Consider the following 16,600-nt stretch of genomic DNA (forward strand, 5'->3'; position numbering starts at 1 on the left):
ACCCATTTCTGTAATACTGATTACAAGAGATCACTCTCACATCAGCAACTCCTCATGTTGGTGGTTCTAAAAGTGGGGTTCAAGGTCTACCAGGGGCCTGTGACACATACACAGAAGTGCTGAGATTTATTTATTTTTTTAAAAAATTGTTTCAGTGGTGGAAATCACAATCTAGCAAGCTGTTTAATTTATCATTGAGTTGTTATACATAGTAACGCATTTGACGGTTCATTTTGAACAGCTTTAATCCAAACCTCAATAACTTAAAAACAAGTGGCTTATAAATAAGTTCAGCTTGAATCTAATGCATTTTGTCTGTGGAATGGTCAAGAAATAAATAAAAAAAAAAGGCTCACAGTTCAAATAAATAGCCAAAATATAATTCTAAATATTTAAATAATGATTTCAACAGTGAGATTATGTTCACAAAATTAATCTGAACATTATTACATTATCTTAAAAGTATTATTAGTTTTTAATTATTTTGCATTTAACTGTGTCTTTGGTTGCAAATAGTTTGAGAAACACTGCCTTATACCAATCACTAACAGCTCATCTTGCACAAGCCCTGTTGAAGTTTCGTTTTTGTAAAAGTGAAGTGGTGTATTTCTGTAACATATGGGGCACAATTTGTTGTTTCAATGTGACAGCTAGGACAGCATGTACAAACCTTCATCATACTAGCACATGATTTATATACTTTATCCTTCACACTCATACTCACTTGGATCAGGAAACAAAGAGAAACAAAAAGCAATTACAGGAGAACAGCTTGAACTGTTCTTCAGATAGTAAACAGATAAACAAACATGAATTCATTGAGGGCCTTTTTTACATCATAATATACAAAAATATTGTATATCACTGATTATATAACAATCACTGATTACTGATAGAGGGTATGCACATGACATCAAGGTAGCCGTGGTCACGCCCACTGAGGGGCAAAAGGATTGGGCAGCAGCATTAGTGTACAGCGAATTCCGTGAAAACAGAAACAACGCATCTAAAAATGGAAAAAAGCTGTCGCGAGATCAACTGTGCTAACAGATTCAACAAGAATTCAGAGCTATCTTTGTACAGAAAACCATTTCACTCTATTTTTACAAAGTCGAACAGTGTAAAGCTGGGTGCACAGTTTGTGATTTTTAATAGTCCTTTGTGACAGTTGCTTGTCAGACTGTACGAACATAATCCCTGCTGTAAGCCATGTCACACTGTAAGATCTCAATTGTCATTAATGTCAGACTGTACGACAGTCAAGATGTGAAAAACGGACGCACGCAAGAGGACATGTATGGAGTAGGAGAAGCCACACTACAGGACTGTGCCTCAAATCCTCTGACAGTGACAGAATTTAATCGTCAAACTAGCGATCAAAGACTACAGATTTTGGCCTAGGATTAGAGGAATCTTTCAGGATTCTCAAAATTTGTCTCAGATGACCAAATCATGGCTAATATCGTACAGTGTGAACCGACTTAAGTGCAAGTTATTTTGGCATGTGGTATTCATGTTGTACAATGTTGAATAATTTGCTACATATTTCTTTTTAAACACTGCCTATTTCCACTGATGAATAATAGGGGGCTCATTCATTCTCTGAATGTGTTTTAGCTTCACAAATATGTAATGTTAGTAAATGGAAGCAGTGTTAGCTACAAACAAACTAGGACTAGCTAACTTATGGGTTACCAGATAAAATTATATAATAAAATAAAAATATTTGTACATACCTGTACACATACAACCAGAATATTTATTGGTGTTCTTATCACTTTAATTTCTCCAACAAATCCTGCCTTGAAGTAGGACCAAGCGTCAAGGCTTTTATATGCCTTCAGGCTTTGCTTAGTGTATTTTCCCGGCCTTGAAATCGGGTACATATCAATGTCCATGGACCACGGGTTCTTGGGCAAGTTGTAAGGGTCACTATCGAGTCCAACTGCCTTTAATTTAAGCTGATAATCGTTAGTTATACTAGCGTTTTCGCAGCTTCCTCTATTAAAAACAGCCATTTTGGTAGATGTTTTGCCACTCAGTCCGGCCAAGGGGGCACGTGTTAGTGGGAAAGTGACATCATTGCATACCCTCTATTATGGACATCTAATGTATATAAGCATTTCCACTGTTCCTGGTGGAAAATCAATAGATTTAACATGTGGATTGGGTAGATAATATCCAAAGATGTCCATCATTACTTTGATCCTTTTTCCACCACAAAAACATTACTGTAATGAGGCATCATATTGTACTTTATATACCAATAGTCATGCCAAGTACCAATAATCATTCCACTACAGTGGAAAAAAACCACATCAGGGTATGCCACAATCACTGATGTGCCACTTTAAATAATGTGTTCTCCAAAAACCAAAGCAAATCTGTTCAAAATCTTTAAAAGTGATATAGTTCTGCCATGCTGCAAGTAATAACTCATAGCGCAATTGTAGCCAAGTCTCTTGGTTTTAATCATACATTTACAATTTTGATTAAAAACTCACTTTAAATCATCATGAATTACTGATGGAAGTAACTTATTGAAACAGAAGCTTAGGAGACGTTTTGGTTTTCAATATACATCAACTTTTAGAGTGGTTTATTGCATATCCACTTCCCCCTGTAATCTGATGATACAAATACATGCTTCACAATGCTCATTTGTATCTTTCCATAATACATTTAAGACATCAGTTTGCAACAAGGGCAATGAATTGAGTAGTGAAGTTACTGAAAACTCATTCATGCGTTGTAAAAGTGGTGACATTCAGTTTGTCTTCCCCTTCCACTGCATAAATTTGTACTGTTCCCATTATAGTTAAAAGGAAGGTTCTCTTTGTTTTGGAAAATAAATGTCCCTTTTAGAGAATGTCATTCACACCCGTTTACTTTGTTTAAATAATTCCTACATATACCACAGCAATTTGCCAATGATTACAATGTTTATATTAGTAATGAATGACACATCGCACATTTTAATGGTTTGTAGTAACATGTAATGTTGTGAAACGTCTGAGAGACAAGTTAGTCCCTGTTCCCATATACATTACAGCTGCAATAAACAGTCATTCACTCATCAATCCCTCTCTCTCTCTCTATCTCTCTCTCTCTCAAAAAGCACAGCCTGTCACTTTATCATGAAAACAGAGAGCATAACTAAGGTACTCACAAGATTCCTTCCATACGTATTACTTTCTTAAATAACAGCTCATTTTGACATCTATTTATTATTAGCCTTAGGTTATGTGGAGCATCTGGTAAATGGTCTACACTTATATAGCACCTTAGTGGTTCTACAAAGTGCTTTACTCTGGTTCTCATTCACCCATTCTCACACACTCTCCCACACCAATGGTTGCAGAGCTGCTATACAAGGCGCAAGCTTGCCATCGGGAGCAACTAGGGGTTTAGTGTCTTGCCCAAGGACACTTCGGCATGTGGAGTCACGTGGGCCGGGAATCAATCCGCCAACCCTACAATTAATGGACAACCCGCTGCCATATAAGTCCCTCTGTAGGAGCTGTTACTATAGAAACAATAACTTTCCAAGCTTTGCTGTTTTACAGAAATAATGCACACCATCTGACCAATCAGATTTCAGCATTCAATGACACTGTGGTATAAATTTTAATAATGCATGTTAGAAGAGCAACTCACTGAGCGATTTATGTAAGTGAATTTGTTAAGACAGATTCAACAGCAACATTTCTAAGAACTGAGAAAGATATATGACACTGCTGACAACTAACCTGCTGCTCTGTAAAGGATCTTAGGCTCAAAGAAGATGCAGGGGTTCTTATCAGCGATGCAGGACATGAGCAACCCTTTAGCTTGGACTGGACCTCTTGGCACAACCACCTGTTAAAAAGCAATCACATGATTACTATTTTCCATAAAATAAGATTGTTTATTAAATTAAATATAAGCACTAAAATAAGCATGTTTACTATGCTGTCAGTGGTATAAGTATATAATAGGACATAGCTGTGTTATGTTTATGGCTTTTAAATAGAATTTCCCAATTTGTATTGTGCTTCCTCGATCATATCCAATTTTCTGACCCACTGTACCTTTGACTAATCTTCCCATCATGTCATATGAGTTTAGAACAGGGATTATTTTTTTAAAAGCTCACCTTAAGGCCAGGGCAGTGGGCAAAGAAAGCCTCAGGACTCTGGGAGTGGTAGAGGGAGCCGTGGCCCACACAGCCCCACGGTGCTCGGATGGTCAGTTTCCCACAGTCGTATTGATTTCCAGAGCGATACCGATACTTGGCAGCTTCATTTACAATCTTTAAAAGATATACAAATTACACAGAGTTATGATTAAGAAATAAACTTGATTCATACATTTTTAAGTTAAAACAACAAACTTTGCACATATCAGTCTCTCATTCAAAAAAAGACAGAACACTGCTAATCCTAAGCCTAAAACCCATTTCCCTTCAAAGTCATTAAATGCATTGTATGTAAAGTTTGTTGGGAAAAATGCCTCTCAAACAGCTTGAAATGATGTCTTTGTACAAAGTACATTTGAAGTGTAAATGAAACAAAAGCAATAACATGCTAGTAGGCAATGTGACAACGTGATGGAGTGCAGAGAAGAGAGATGATTCAGAGGCTGGCTCTGTTTTCACCATGGCCGCAGGTCCCACTGTCCCCCCTCACCCCCTCACATTAGATATTCAGTTGCCTTGACGAAGGAGCGAAAACTCATCCATCTTCGGCAAGGTAAGGACACGGAGGGCCCAACATCAGACAAACAACATCTGCATGTTTCTCTCAGCCAGCTAATACTTCATTCCTCTTTGCAAGGTTAATCACTATTGCTATGTGTGAGGCTCTACAAAGCTGTGACCAATAACACGACCAAGTTATTGCTGACATACTGTACAGCATTTCCATAACGTCCATGTCTCTGGAAGCTCTACAATCTTCCAACTCTATCAGCAGAATGCAATCATACATAATGATAGAGTCAGATGTGTTCAAGAGCACAGAATGGTCACAATACACATGTGTAAAAATAAAAAAGTAGCTGATTTTTTTTCCCTTCTTTGGCCTAGTATATTTAAGTGAGAGTAATTGAATCTGGTCTTTGGAAGAACATTTGTGGTTTGTGCAAACATCTCAACTGTAACTGTGTCAGGTTTTGTATTGAAAGTACAGAGGAAACCAAAGTTACAACATCTGGAACCATGATGTCCGTTTTTAAGAGTCCGAAAGCCTCTCCAAACAGGTAATTTATGTTTATTTCCGCTTTTTTGAGCAGAAAGAACTTGCTTATCCATTCCAAGTGTAGAGTAAAAAACAGAAATCTCAAATGGTCAAAAACAGCATTGATTTTCTGTGCTTAACTCTCAGTGCTCTCACAGTGCTCCACTGCTTTAGTCTAATGCATATTGCCCTGCACACCTGTCTCATTGCCCAGATATGATCCACCTGTTAACGTAAAAGTATGCCTCTCCTCTGCCCAACCCTTGAAAGCATTGATGATGCTGACCTTTAGATCATGTGTTATGAAACTAGAAAAACAGTGTAATGTTTTGTATACTTAATGTAGGTGTCTTTGAACCATATTTTAGTACACAATGATTGTACAATGCAGTATTAGGGTCATTTGAATGTTAATTATGGTTAATTAAAATACAAGTCAAATTATAATGAGAAAATACAATGATTTTTATAAACATGCAATGGCTCTTAAAAGAATTTGCATTTGCTAGCTCAAGAGCCGGAGATGTCAGACTGAAGTCTATGTTTTGTAAGCTTTTAAATGACACGGGAGAATATACACACACACACACACACACACACACACACACACATACATACATACATATATATATATATATATGTCACGTATCAAGAAACTCTGGACTCCATTTCCCATCAGCCACTGCACTGCACTAGTTGTCACATGACCACCTGCACCTGATTCACGTTTTGGTTAATGAGCACTCCTGTGTATATATAGTCCGTGTCTGCACGGTTTGTTTGTCTTTCGTTGTCTTAGACCCCTGTGTTCCATGTTTCTTGATCTTGTTAGTTTATGTTTAGTTTTGCCACAGTATTCTGCCAAGTAGTCTTAGATTCATGTTGTTTATGTCTCAGTGTTTGTTTCATGCCACAGTAGTTTTCCAAGTTGTCATAGTGTATTCGTTTCTTAGTACGTTTCCTTCAATAAATGTCATTATCTGCACCTGCTTCTGGCCCAACCTCGAATTGTGACAATAAATATATATATACACACACACACACACACAGACAGACATGAAAAACTAAGTACACCCCAGGGAAATATTGGCCTTTTTGACATATTTGGACAAGCAATCATTTAATCATCTTCAAAACAGTGCCTATTAATAAAGTTGATATACTTGAACAAAACCACAATGAAAATTAGATTTTTTTAATCATTTGTTCAACAGAAATACCAATAGATGTGATATTCTTCTGTGGAAAAAAATAAGTACACCCTTGGCTAGTATTGTCCCCTTTAGCAAAAATAACTTTTTGTAGACGTTTTGCATAACTGTCTACCAGACTTGCTGGAAATTTTGGTCACTCTTCCATGCAATATTCTTTCAGTTGCAAGATGTTTGATGGTTTTCTTGCATGTACTGCCCATTTCAAATCCCCCCCACAACATTTCAATGGGATTCAAATCTGGGCTTTGACTAGGACATTCCATAACCCTCCATTTCTTCTTTTTGAGCCATTTCTTGGTGAATTTGCTAGTGTGCTTAGGATCATTATCCCATTGAAAGGCTCACTTTTGGTTCAATTTCAACTTTCAGACAGATGACCTCACATTATCTTCAAGCACTCTTTGATATGATGCAGAATTAATAGATGAATCAATGAATGCAAACTGTCCAGTCCCTGAGGAAGTCAAGCAACCCCAAACCATAACATTTCCACCACCATGCTTCACAGTTGGTATGAGCTGCTTCTCCTGAAAAGCTGTCTCTGGTCTGCGCGAAACATGTCTGCTATTACTGTTGCCAGTCAACTTTATCTTTATTCGTCTGTCCAGAGCACATTATTCCAAAAGGCCCGATCTTGCCTATATGCTCTTTGGCAAACTGTAGTCTTGCAAAGGCATTTTCCTGGCACATGCAGATCACATTTGTGCAATCTCTTTCTGATTGTAGAAACATGCACTTCGACACCAACTGCTGCAAGACTTACTAGCAGATCCTGTGATTAAATTTTGGGGTTCTTGGAGACTTCTTTTTGCATCAGACGGTCTGCTCTTGGGCTGAATTTGTTGGGATGGCCAGTCCGGGACAAATCTGCAGTCATTTGAAATCTGTGCCATTTGTAGATGATTTTCCTTACAGTGGAATGATGTATAATTCAAATAATTTGGAGATCTTTTAAAATCCCTTGCCAGACTCATAGGTATCCACAACCTTTTTCTGAAGGCCTTATAGAACGCTTTAGATCTTGGCATGATGACACCACACACCTCAATAGCAACGGGAACACCAGACACTAGATAAGTAAAGAAATAAGACAGGTTCCACCTGCACTCCCTAAGCAGGTTCTGATCACCGGCACCCTGATTGTACCTTTTTATTTTTCGATTTGAAGGTGCGATAAATGTAGGGGTGTACTTACTTTTTCCACGTGACTGATCTGTTTTTTGTTCATTTCAATTGTGAAAATTACTACAAAATGTCAATTTTATGTATCATTTGATAGAGTGTATCAACTTGGATCAAATCTATATTCATATTCATATACAACCTTTTTGTGTTAGCAGCAAATAATAATTTTGTCCTTTATAATCTGGTTCAATTGGTTTGCTGCATTGGGAAGTCTGGATATTCAGACAGATTGCTGTTGCATGAGGGTTTCTTAAAAGGTATGTTGGCCCTTAAAAAGTATGGGTGCTTCTAAAAAACCTTAAACATTAACTTACAAAGTAAGAATGGGATTAGAGAGCTCACCTGATCAAAAGCAGGGAAGATGTAATCAGCAAACTGAATTTCTGCAATGGCTGTGGCTCCTGCAGTAGCTACTCCTATGCCAAATCCCACAATGCCCTGCTCACACAGAGGAGTGTTAAAAACACGGTCTTTGCCTAGCAAGGAGAAACAAGAGAAAGAAAAGAAAAAAAACAAACATATGATGAGTGTAACTTTACAATGACCATTTGATAACCAGCTTTAATAACAAATCGTCAGACAGAGGATAAAGAGCCACAGAATAGAAACAAATTAAAACCATCTTAAATATAACAAGGTCCAATATAGGCTTATTTATTTCCCAGACCGTGTTATAAAACAAAACAGGGTCAACTTAATCCTAAATGGGAGACTCATCTATGACCACAACAACATGGTGTGTTTTCCTCGTCTATCCCATAATCCAATGATCAACCACAAGAATTAGACTGGAGATATGGTCAGGGATTTCTATTTTTATTCATTCCAAGTTGTCAGCTGCTGGTCTGTTCTATTCGGCTGTTTGTGTTGGCCCACATACCCACTGATCACATGCTAATTTGGGGTTAAAAAAATAAAATAAAATGAAAAAAGGCTTACATAATAGAGCCCATATATTACATGGTCATCTAAAACCACATAGAAAAGCAGTTTAAAAGGGCCAGTACACAAGGGTATTCATGAAAAAGCTGATGAATGAAGGAAGACGAATTTGATGAATGTCTCAGCATTGCATTAATCTCCAAACACTGTGTTTCCAGTTACAAAGTAAAATAAATCTCTTTCGCACATGAATGTGTGAGTACTGAGCAAAAGGTAGATTTCATTTAGGAAGGTGGTGCCCGATTTGATACAAGGTTTCCTGGCCGGTGTGTGCAATCGATTTCACAGAGAGGGAATTTAAAGTAGAATGGTGAGAGGACAAATCACAGATCAAAATGTGGAATGCAGGTTGACAGCGGTAGCAATGAGTAATGCTCGGAAGAGTGTGTGTGTGTGCGTGTGCGCACGCACATCCCATCTAACAAGCTGACACGGAAAATAATGATCCCTTGCAATAGGTCAACACCTCTGACGTCAATGAAAACAAAAGAGAGTGAGAGGACGAGAGAAGAGATTGCGCGAGGGTACGCACCTTGTGTTTATTTTAACTACAAGTTGCTAAGCAATCCATGAATCACCTCATGTTTGTCCGGCAACATGAATAAAATCATGGTCATGCAGGAAATATCAAATTGCCATTAATATCTAAACAGATAGGTTTAAAGGTTATAAATAGAGGATTGAAAATACAGCATGGTGTAAACCTACATTGTATCATCAATGTTTAAAATAATCACAATTTGCTGTTCCATTAAAAAAAATGTGGACAGGTGCATACAGATGTAAACAAATGTGGTATCACGAAGCAATTTCCCAAACAAAAATTGAATATGCATAATTCATAAAAACACAAAAGAGTCCAATTGACTATTTTTACATTTTAAAAAAACTAATATTACTTTCTATACACATCATCATGAATAAAGTGTGCACTAGGTTTTGCGTTTTCACTAAATATAAAGTGTAAATGTAGATGTTGTACAGATTAATCAAATTACACAAAGTAACATGTTAAAAGTGACGTACAAATCTAGATTTATGAAACATAAAACTTATGTCATGGATGGTTAATAATTATCACTGTGATTAAACTGATGTTCTTATACATGCACAAAATTAAACACATATGTATTTTTAAAAATTGTGCTCATGCACTGGTACATGTCAGGTCAGGTATGATGCCACTTTATTCCCCCTAATGGAGTAATTGTTTCAGTTCATGAATGAACATAAGTTTGATAAACACATTTTCTGTGAAAACAAATGACCAAAAGACAGACAGTTAAGAGTAAAAAATACAAAAGGGATGTTCTCATGTTAAATACCCAATGACAACACAGGTCAAACAAATGTGAAACAAATTTGACTGAATATTTCACACACACACACACACACACACACACACACACACACAAAGTCATGTCTTTGCTTGCTCTGTTAAAGACATCACCAATGCATTACTCAAAGAGGGCTTTTGCAAAAGATAAAGTCGACTTTCTCACTGAATGTCTTCTGAGGGTCTTTCTTCTGGACCACTGTCACAGGACTAATTGCATAACCAGTTAATTACATAGTTATCTATTAAACTTAATGGGTTCCCCCATATAAGAATATTTCAGGGCATCCATGATTTGAACATTAAATCATCATACACCCAATTAATAAAAAGGTCAGGGGTGGTAAGGATTCAACATTGTTTCACACATGGCTGTATAATTCACCATTAGGAACTTTAAAGAAACAATCGGTTGCCCACATTTAGCAACACGAAGTGCCACGTTCCTATGGCTCTCAAAAGCAGGAAGGTGTTGCCATCTAGTGTTAACACATGGTACACCAAAAACATGGGTTTCACCCTCCACTCAAATAATCACAAATGAAAAGTACTCACCATATTTGTCCCTCAGGCCAACTGTGCATCGAAACACACCACCGAAGGCCACATCCTCCCCGAAAATTACTTTGGAACAGGCAGAGAAATCACTTAAAATATAATTCACTTTTGACATGTGACAGTATGTCACCATTAACCCTCTTACCCCTAAGTTCCCACAGTATTATGTCCCATAACCCTATATTCCCCAGAGAAACAGCACGCCAACCCTGAGTTCCTGGGCCAAAATCAACATTTTAATTTTAACATTTTTAGGCCTTGAAACAACTTATAATAATGTATTTGTGTAATATTACTTTGAAAATGAAGCAGTTCAGTGTTTTTACTAAACTTAGAGCACAATTCTTAACCAGAGAAATTACGAAAAAATGCTCGCTAAAATCCTTCTACTCATTTAGAAGTACCATACGAGCATCAGTGTGGTCAACACCTTTGAATAAATTCAAGTAAATAATAAATAAATAAATGCATTTTAGCACTAAAAGTCAAGTTTCTGGTGATAATCAGACCAGCAGGTAGTGTTTTCACGAATGCACACAAATGGTCCCGTTATGACTCCAGACCTCTGCAGTGTCAGTCGCACTGGTTGATGCTGAAGATGAAGACGGATCAGGGTCTGAATCAGGAGAGTTTGCGTCTCTATCAGTTTCGGTTTCAACATCGCCTGAACTTTCACTGCTGTCACTATGTAGAATCCTCGCTCTCGCCTGTGTAACTGTGTATGTTTTCTCTTTTTTTCACTGTTTTAGATGTACCTGTGTTCACTGTAGGTGTAACTTTAGCTGGAACACGATTACCTTTTCGCTTTGGCATTTTTAGTTCACTTCTACTAGTACACCCATATTCACGCTTGGATCAGTTTCATCATAATGCCAGTGTAATAACGTAATCACGTTGTGACGTCATGATGTCATCAACCTTCCGGGTCAAAAAAATAATAATTAAATAAGTAAGGAATCATAGCAGAGAAATGCCGGTACACCGGCCTTACGGGGATAACGTTTACACTGTAAATCCTCTATATCGGCCTTACGGGGATTTGGCATAGACGACCAAGCCGGTATATCGTCCTTACGGGAATAGATCAAAGACGGGCAAGCCGGTTTTTCGGCCATACAGGTTAAGAGGGTTAAAACAAACAAGCATATACAGGTGCATCTCAAAAAATGTAAATATTGTGGAAAAGTTAGTTTTTTCCATAATTTAATTAAAAAAAGTGGACCTTTCATATAGTCTAGATTTATTACACATAAATTGAAAAAAAATTGTTTTAATCTTGATGATTACAGCTTACAGCTCATGGAAAACAAAAGTCCAGTATCTCAAAATATTAGAATAAAGAATTTATAATGTAGAAAAGTATGTTAATGTTCTTCCTTCTGAAAAGTATCAACACTCAATATTTGGTCGAGGCTCCTTTTGCATGAATTACTGCATCAATGCAATATGGCATGGACGCGATCAGCCTGTGACACTGCTGAGGCGTTATGGAAGCCCAGGTTGCTTTGATAGCGGACTTCAGCTCGTCTGTATTGTTGGGTCTGGTGTCTCTCAGAGATTATCTGTGGGGTTCAGGTCAGGTGAGTTGGCTGGCCAATCAAGTACAGTAACACCATGGTCAGCAAACCAGTTACTAGTAGTTTTGGCACTGTGGGCAGGTGCCAAGTCCTGCAGGAAAAGGAAATCATCATCTCCATAAAGCTTGTCAGCACATGGAAGCATGAAGTGCTCCAAAATCTCCTGGTAGATGGCTGCACTGAGAGAAACACAGTGGACCAACACCAGCAGATGACATGGCACACCAAATCATCACTGACTGCGGAAACTTCACACTGGGCTTCTAGCAAATTGGATTCTGTTCCTCTCCACTCTTCCTCCAGACTCTGGGACCTTGATTTCCAAATGAAATGCAAAATTTACCTTCATCAGAAAAGACGACTCCGCAACGGTCCAGTTCTTTTTCTCCTCAGCCCAGGTAAGATGCATATGCATAAATTAGCATACTTTTCAGAAGGTCAACATTTCTGTATTATAAATTCTTTATTCTAATATTTTGAGATACTGGATTTTTTTTATGTCCATGAGCTATAAGCTGTAATCAACAAATTAAAACAAAAAAAGGCTTGAATTTTTTTTACTTTATGTGTAATGAATCTAGAATATATGAATATTCCACTGAATTAAATGAATTAAACTATGGGAGAAAAAAAAATTAAATTACTTTTTTTTTTAACTTTTCCACGATAATTACATTTTATAGATGCACCTGTATATGAGCACAAATCATACGAGTACTAACACAGAGGTGCACTGCAACATAAGCTTGTTTTTAGTGATCAGTTCCAAGTATAAAAATTTTACAGTAGTAAATTATACTGCTCATATTTAAAATTCCTCTCAACATTTTTGTATAACCTTTTTAATCTAAATTTTACTCATTTAAATTAAAAACGATTCCAAAAGAGCAATATAATGGAGAAAAATCTAAAGAAAATAAAACCCTTGGAGTACAGATAATTGTTTAGTGTTTTCAGCAAACAAGAAAAAGTGAAGATAAAATGATAGGTGTTAATACCTGCTGTGGGGTCACTGGCCAAGGTGTTGTCCAAGGCACTGGTTATGGACTGAAACAGGTTCATCTTCGTGGTGGTGCCTGAAGCACATATGTAAACACATCATCATGGAAAAAAGGAAATGTCGTGTCTGTGGTGAAGGCAGTGGTACGGAAATCTTGAACAGCTAACCAGGAAAAGAAATGTTCAAGTGCTATGTTGTTGATTTAACTTAATAAATAATTAAGTTATTATTGAGTTATTTCAACTTAATACTCAACACTACACAATTAACCTAAACAATCAGACTAAATTACTGAATGTTTAATGGCCCGAGCCATTATTTTGACTGTTTGAATTTGGCGAAATCATTCATTCATCTTCAGTAAACACTTATTTATGCTCAGGGTGGTGCTGGATCCAGAACCTATCATGAGAGCATGGGCTTGTGAGGTGGAAATGAACCCTGAATAGAAGACCAGTAAAATGCAGGGCAACATTCACTCACACCGGGTGACAATTCAACATAACCAATGTATCTACTGAAATGTTTTAGGAGGTGACCGTTAGAGAGCTCAGAGAAAACCCACATGGACACGGAGAGAACATGCAAAGCTCCTCCAGGACACCCATTTGACGAGATAATAATTAAAAATAACGATATAGTATCTTGAAATAATGGGTTACTACATCAAAATAATGACATATCTTTAATTAATGTGTTATCAAGTCAAAATTATGAGGTATTAAGTCACAATAACAACATAATATCTACAAATAAATTATTGGGACGAAATGAGGATACAACAACATAGCACAACTTTTTTTTCCACAACTTGCCGTTCAGGGCCTCAGTACAATGGGGTCAGACAGGAGAAAACCACTTTCATGCTGCACACCAAGGACATGGGATGACAAATGAAGTGAAAGTGAATAAACACAGGCTGATTTGATTTGAGGCTGGTGGATAAACAGAGCTCACAGGGCTGTAACTGAAAGCTGATACAGTGACCTGCTTGGAAAAGGACACCACTGTTCATGAAGAGCATTGACAGTAAATGTTCTTGTAAACACACAGGGGTTAGTTAGACAGATGTGGTGACAAAACTTTAAAACATTATATCAATAAACTACTTTTATTCTGATTTATATAATCTGCTATTTATCAGACGTTATTATCTAGCTGGTTATATACGACAACAAAAGGTGCAAATGGAAGGACAACAAAGCAGGAATTAGCCGGCTTGCTACTAAACTTAACTAAATAGTTGTCATAATAAAGCGTAGTTAATAATGGCATCTCGATCCTCTGTAGTGCCCTAATCTGAGGAGCTGTTTGTGATTGCTCCACACACCAAGGCCATTTAACATACCGTATTTAGTGGGGACAGGGTCAGAGTGAAAGGTGAAGTGTGCCGCATGTCTTTTTTGTGTCTTCAGCCTCAACGTGCAGCTTGGTGAAAGTCTGAGTGAAATTCCAACACTATTACCGTGCACACCGCCACACACATCAGTAACAGAGGCTTTAAAAGCCGCACTCCTGAGCAGTAACCGCGCAGCCGACGCCATTGCAGAACTCTGCGACCAGGAAGCGGAATTATGACGTCATGCCAGACTACTAAACTGATTGGGTGAAAATGTGGGCCGCTCTTAAACTACAACCTGTGATTTGTTGTAGGTTTGGGTTGTAAAGCATTTCCTCTGAAAGAAAGACTGTTTTATTGGCGTTAAGAAACCGGGCGGTTAGGTAGCTTTATACTGGGAAGGTTTGGACTGCTGGGCGCGCGAGACACTGGCATAAAGTTGGCTTGACGTTGGATGTTGGACATTCGCAAATATTCGAAAATTAAGGGACCGTCTCTAAAGTTACATACGACATTGTTAAACACGTTTCTAACTTCAATAGCATTTGAAGGGAATGACTTACAGTCATATAACCAACTGTAAAGTGTTCATGTAGGTGTCAGCTATAACCCACACCTCTTAGATTTTTTATATTTAACAAAATAAACTATTAAATCATATATAAAAATTGCCATGTAACTTTAGAGACGGTCTCTTCATTTCCACTTATCTGCGAATATCGAACGTCTAACGTCAAGCCAACTTTATGCCAGTTCGCGAGGCGGCCAATCCTCATACCAAGAAGACCAAGCGATACTGCGCATGCGCATTGCACTCTTGTTTGTTTGTTTGTTTTTTACGCATCCATAAATGTGTTCTTCTTCATAAATTTTAGGTTAGGTTAAGGTTCCATTTTATGGTCATTGTCAGAGACAATGTAGTAGTGCAAATAGCAAATAAGTTAAATGAAATGAATAAGGTTATGGTGCAATAAGTTAGATAATAGTGTACAGGTAAAAGTAAACAGTATGATGCATACCAGTAATACAAAAGGCAATTAGGTTAAATGAAATAAATAGGAGTTATGGTGTGATAGGTTGAGATAATTAGTATACAGATAGAGGTCAACAGCATGATGCATGTCGTATGATGCAGTAAATACATACCCAGTAAATTACAGTAAATGTAGATGTGCAAATAACAGCCTGATATAAATAATTGCAGTATGACAGAATTGTAGTAAAGTGCAAGTACTTACAAATAATTGCAGATAACAACAGGAATGTATAATAGAGTATAGTATGGTGTCTAATGCTAATCTTTAGTTGTTAGGTGAAAGCTGACAGTTAATTAGAATTTTAATGCTGGATACGTTTCCTGATAATAAGGCACTCTATTATAATATGCTACCAAATATAGTTTAATTCTGAAAGCTGTTTTTGGCAGTATCAAAACATGACCTGTAGCTTTTTATATTAGTGATTCAGAATAATAAAGTAGACAAAAGCGCACAAAATAATTGTGTTGTATTATGAAGACCTATAAATGTATGCTTCTACAATCAGAAAGAGATTGCACAAATTTGACCCACATGGAGGTGTGCCAGGAAAAAACCTTTGCTGTCTAAAAAGTACATTAGAATAAAGGTGTGTTCACACATACAGCGATGTTATCGCTGCAAGTCGCCAGTCGCTGTACTATGAAGTCCCCAGTAGGCATTCCCAATACTGGTTGCCATAGTAACATGGGTGGCACAACTAGCATTCCACTTTTGACAACAAACCAGTGTTCTTGCCGCTAAAATTAAACATTCTGGAGGCAATTTGTATACAATTCACCAGCGTGTGTGTGTCATCCTATGAGATGAAGGAGAAGCAATGTGTGCTTGTTACCATTGCGGCCATCTATCTGCAGCAAAAGCACAAGTGCCAATTAGCTTAGCTTAGTTGATGGCCTTGTCGCATTTAAAGTAAAATAATAATAATGAAACACACACACTTTTTGTTGTAATTGAGCTAAATCCCGGTGTAGCTCCGATCTCAGTAAGTGAGCATCACTATCAGGGTGTCATTCACTATATGTCCAATGGTGACTATGAGCCAGGCTCTTCAGCCGTGGCCTCCGTGTTTCCTAGGTGAAGTGTCCGGCTTGGTGCTACCCAGGCGTCGAAGCAGTGACAAGCCAGACACTTCACCCAAGATAGGAGCTACGTTGGGATTTTGCTCGATTTTGGATTTTGCAACAAAAGGTGAG

General features: G+C 37.6%; 1 protein-coding gene across 2 annotated transcripts in view; it reads right to left on the reverse strand.

Annotated features, from left to right (window-relative positions):
• Positions 1-14,945, reverse strand: part of bckdhb (branched chain keto acid dehydrogenase E1 subunit beta) — a 58,513-nt gene extending 43,568 nt beyond the window's left edge. The window contains exons 1-6 of one of the 2 annotated variants that reach the window (XM_053633702.1): positions 14,377-14,945; positions 13,027-13,104; positions 10,449-10,517; positions 7,958-8,091; positions 4,136-4,291; positions 3,750-3,858 (exon numbers count right to left, since the gene is read on the reverse strand). In XM_053633702.1, the coding sequence (XP_053489677.1) occupies positions 3,750-3,858; positions 4,136-4,291; positions 7,958-8,091; positions 10,449-10,517; positions 13,027-13,104; positions 14,377-14,572 (742 nt within the window). In that variant the 5' untranslated portion in view covers positions 14,573-14,945. The remainder of the gene's footprint in view (positions 1-3,749; positions 3,859-4,135; positions 4,292-7,957; positions 8,092-10,448; positions 10,518-13,026; positions 13,105-14,376) is intronic. The other variant, XM_053633693.1, reaches the window with a different exon arrangement.
• Between the last annotated feature and the right edge of the window lie 1,655 nt (positions 14,946-16,600).

This window comes from Ictalurus furcatus, chromosome 1 (genome assembly GCF_023375685.1).
Source record: "Ictalurus furcatus strain D&B chromosome 1, Billie_1.0, whole genome shotgun sequence".
Taxonomy (NCBI): domain Eukaryota; kingdom Metazoa; phylum Chordata; class Actinopteri; order Siluriformes; family Ictaluridae; genus Ictalurus; species Ictalurus furcatus.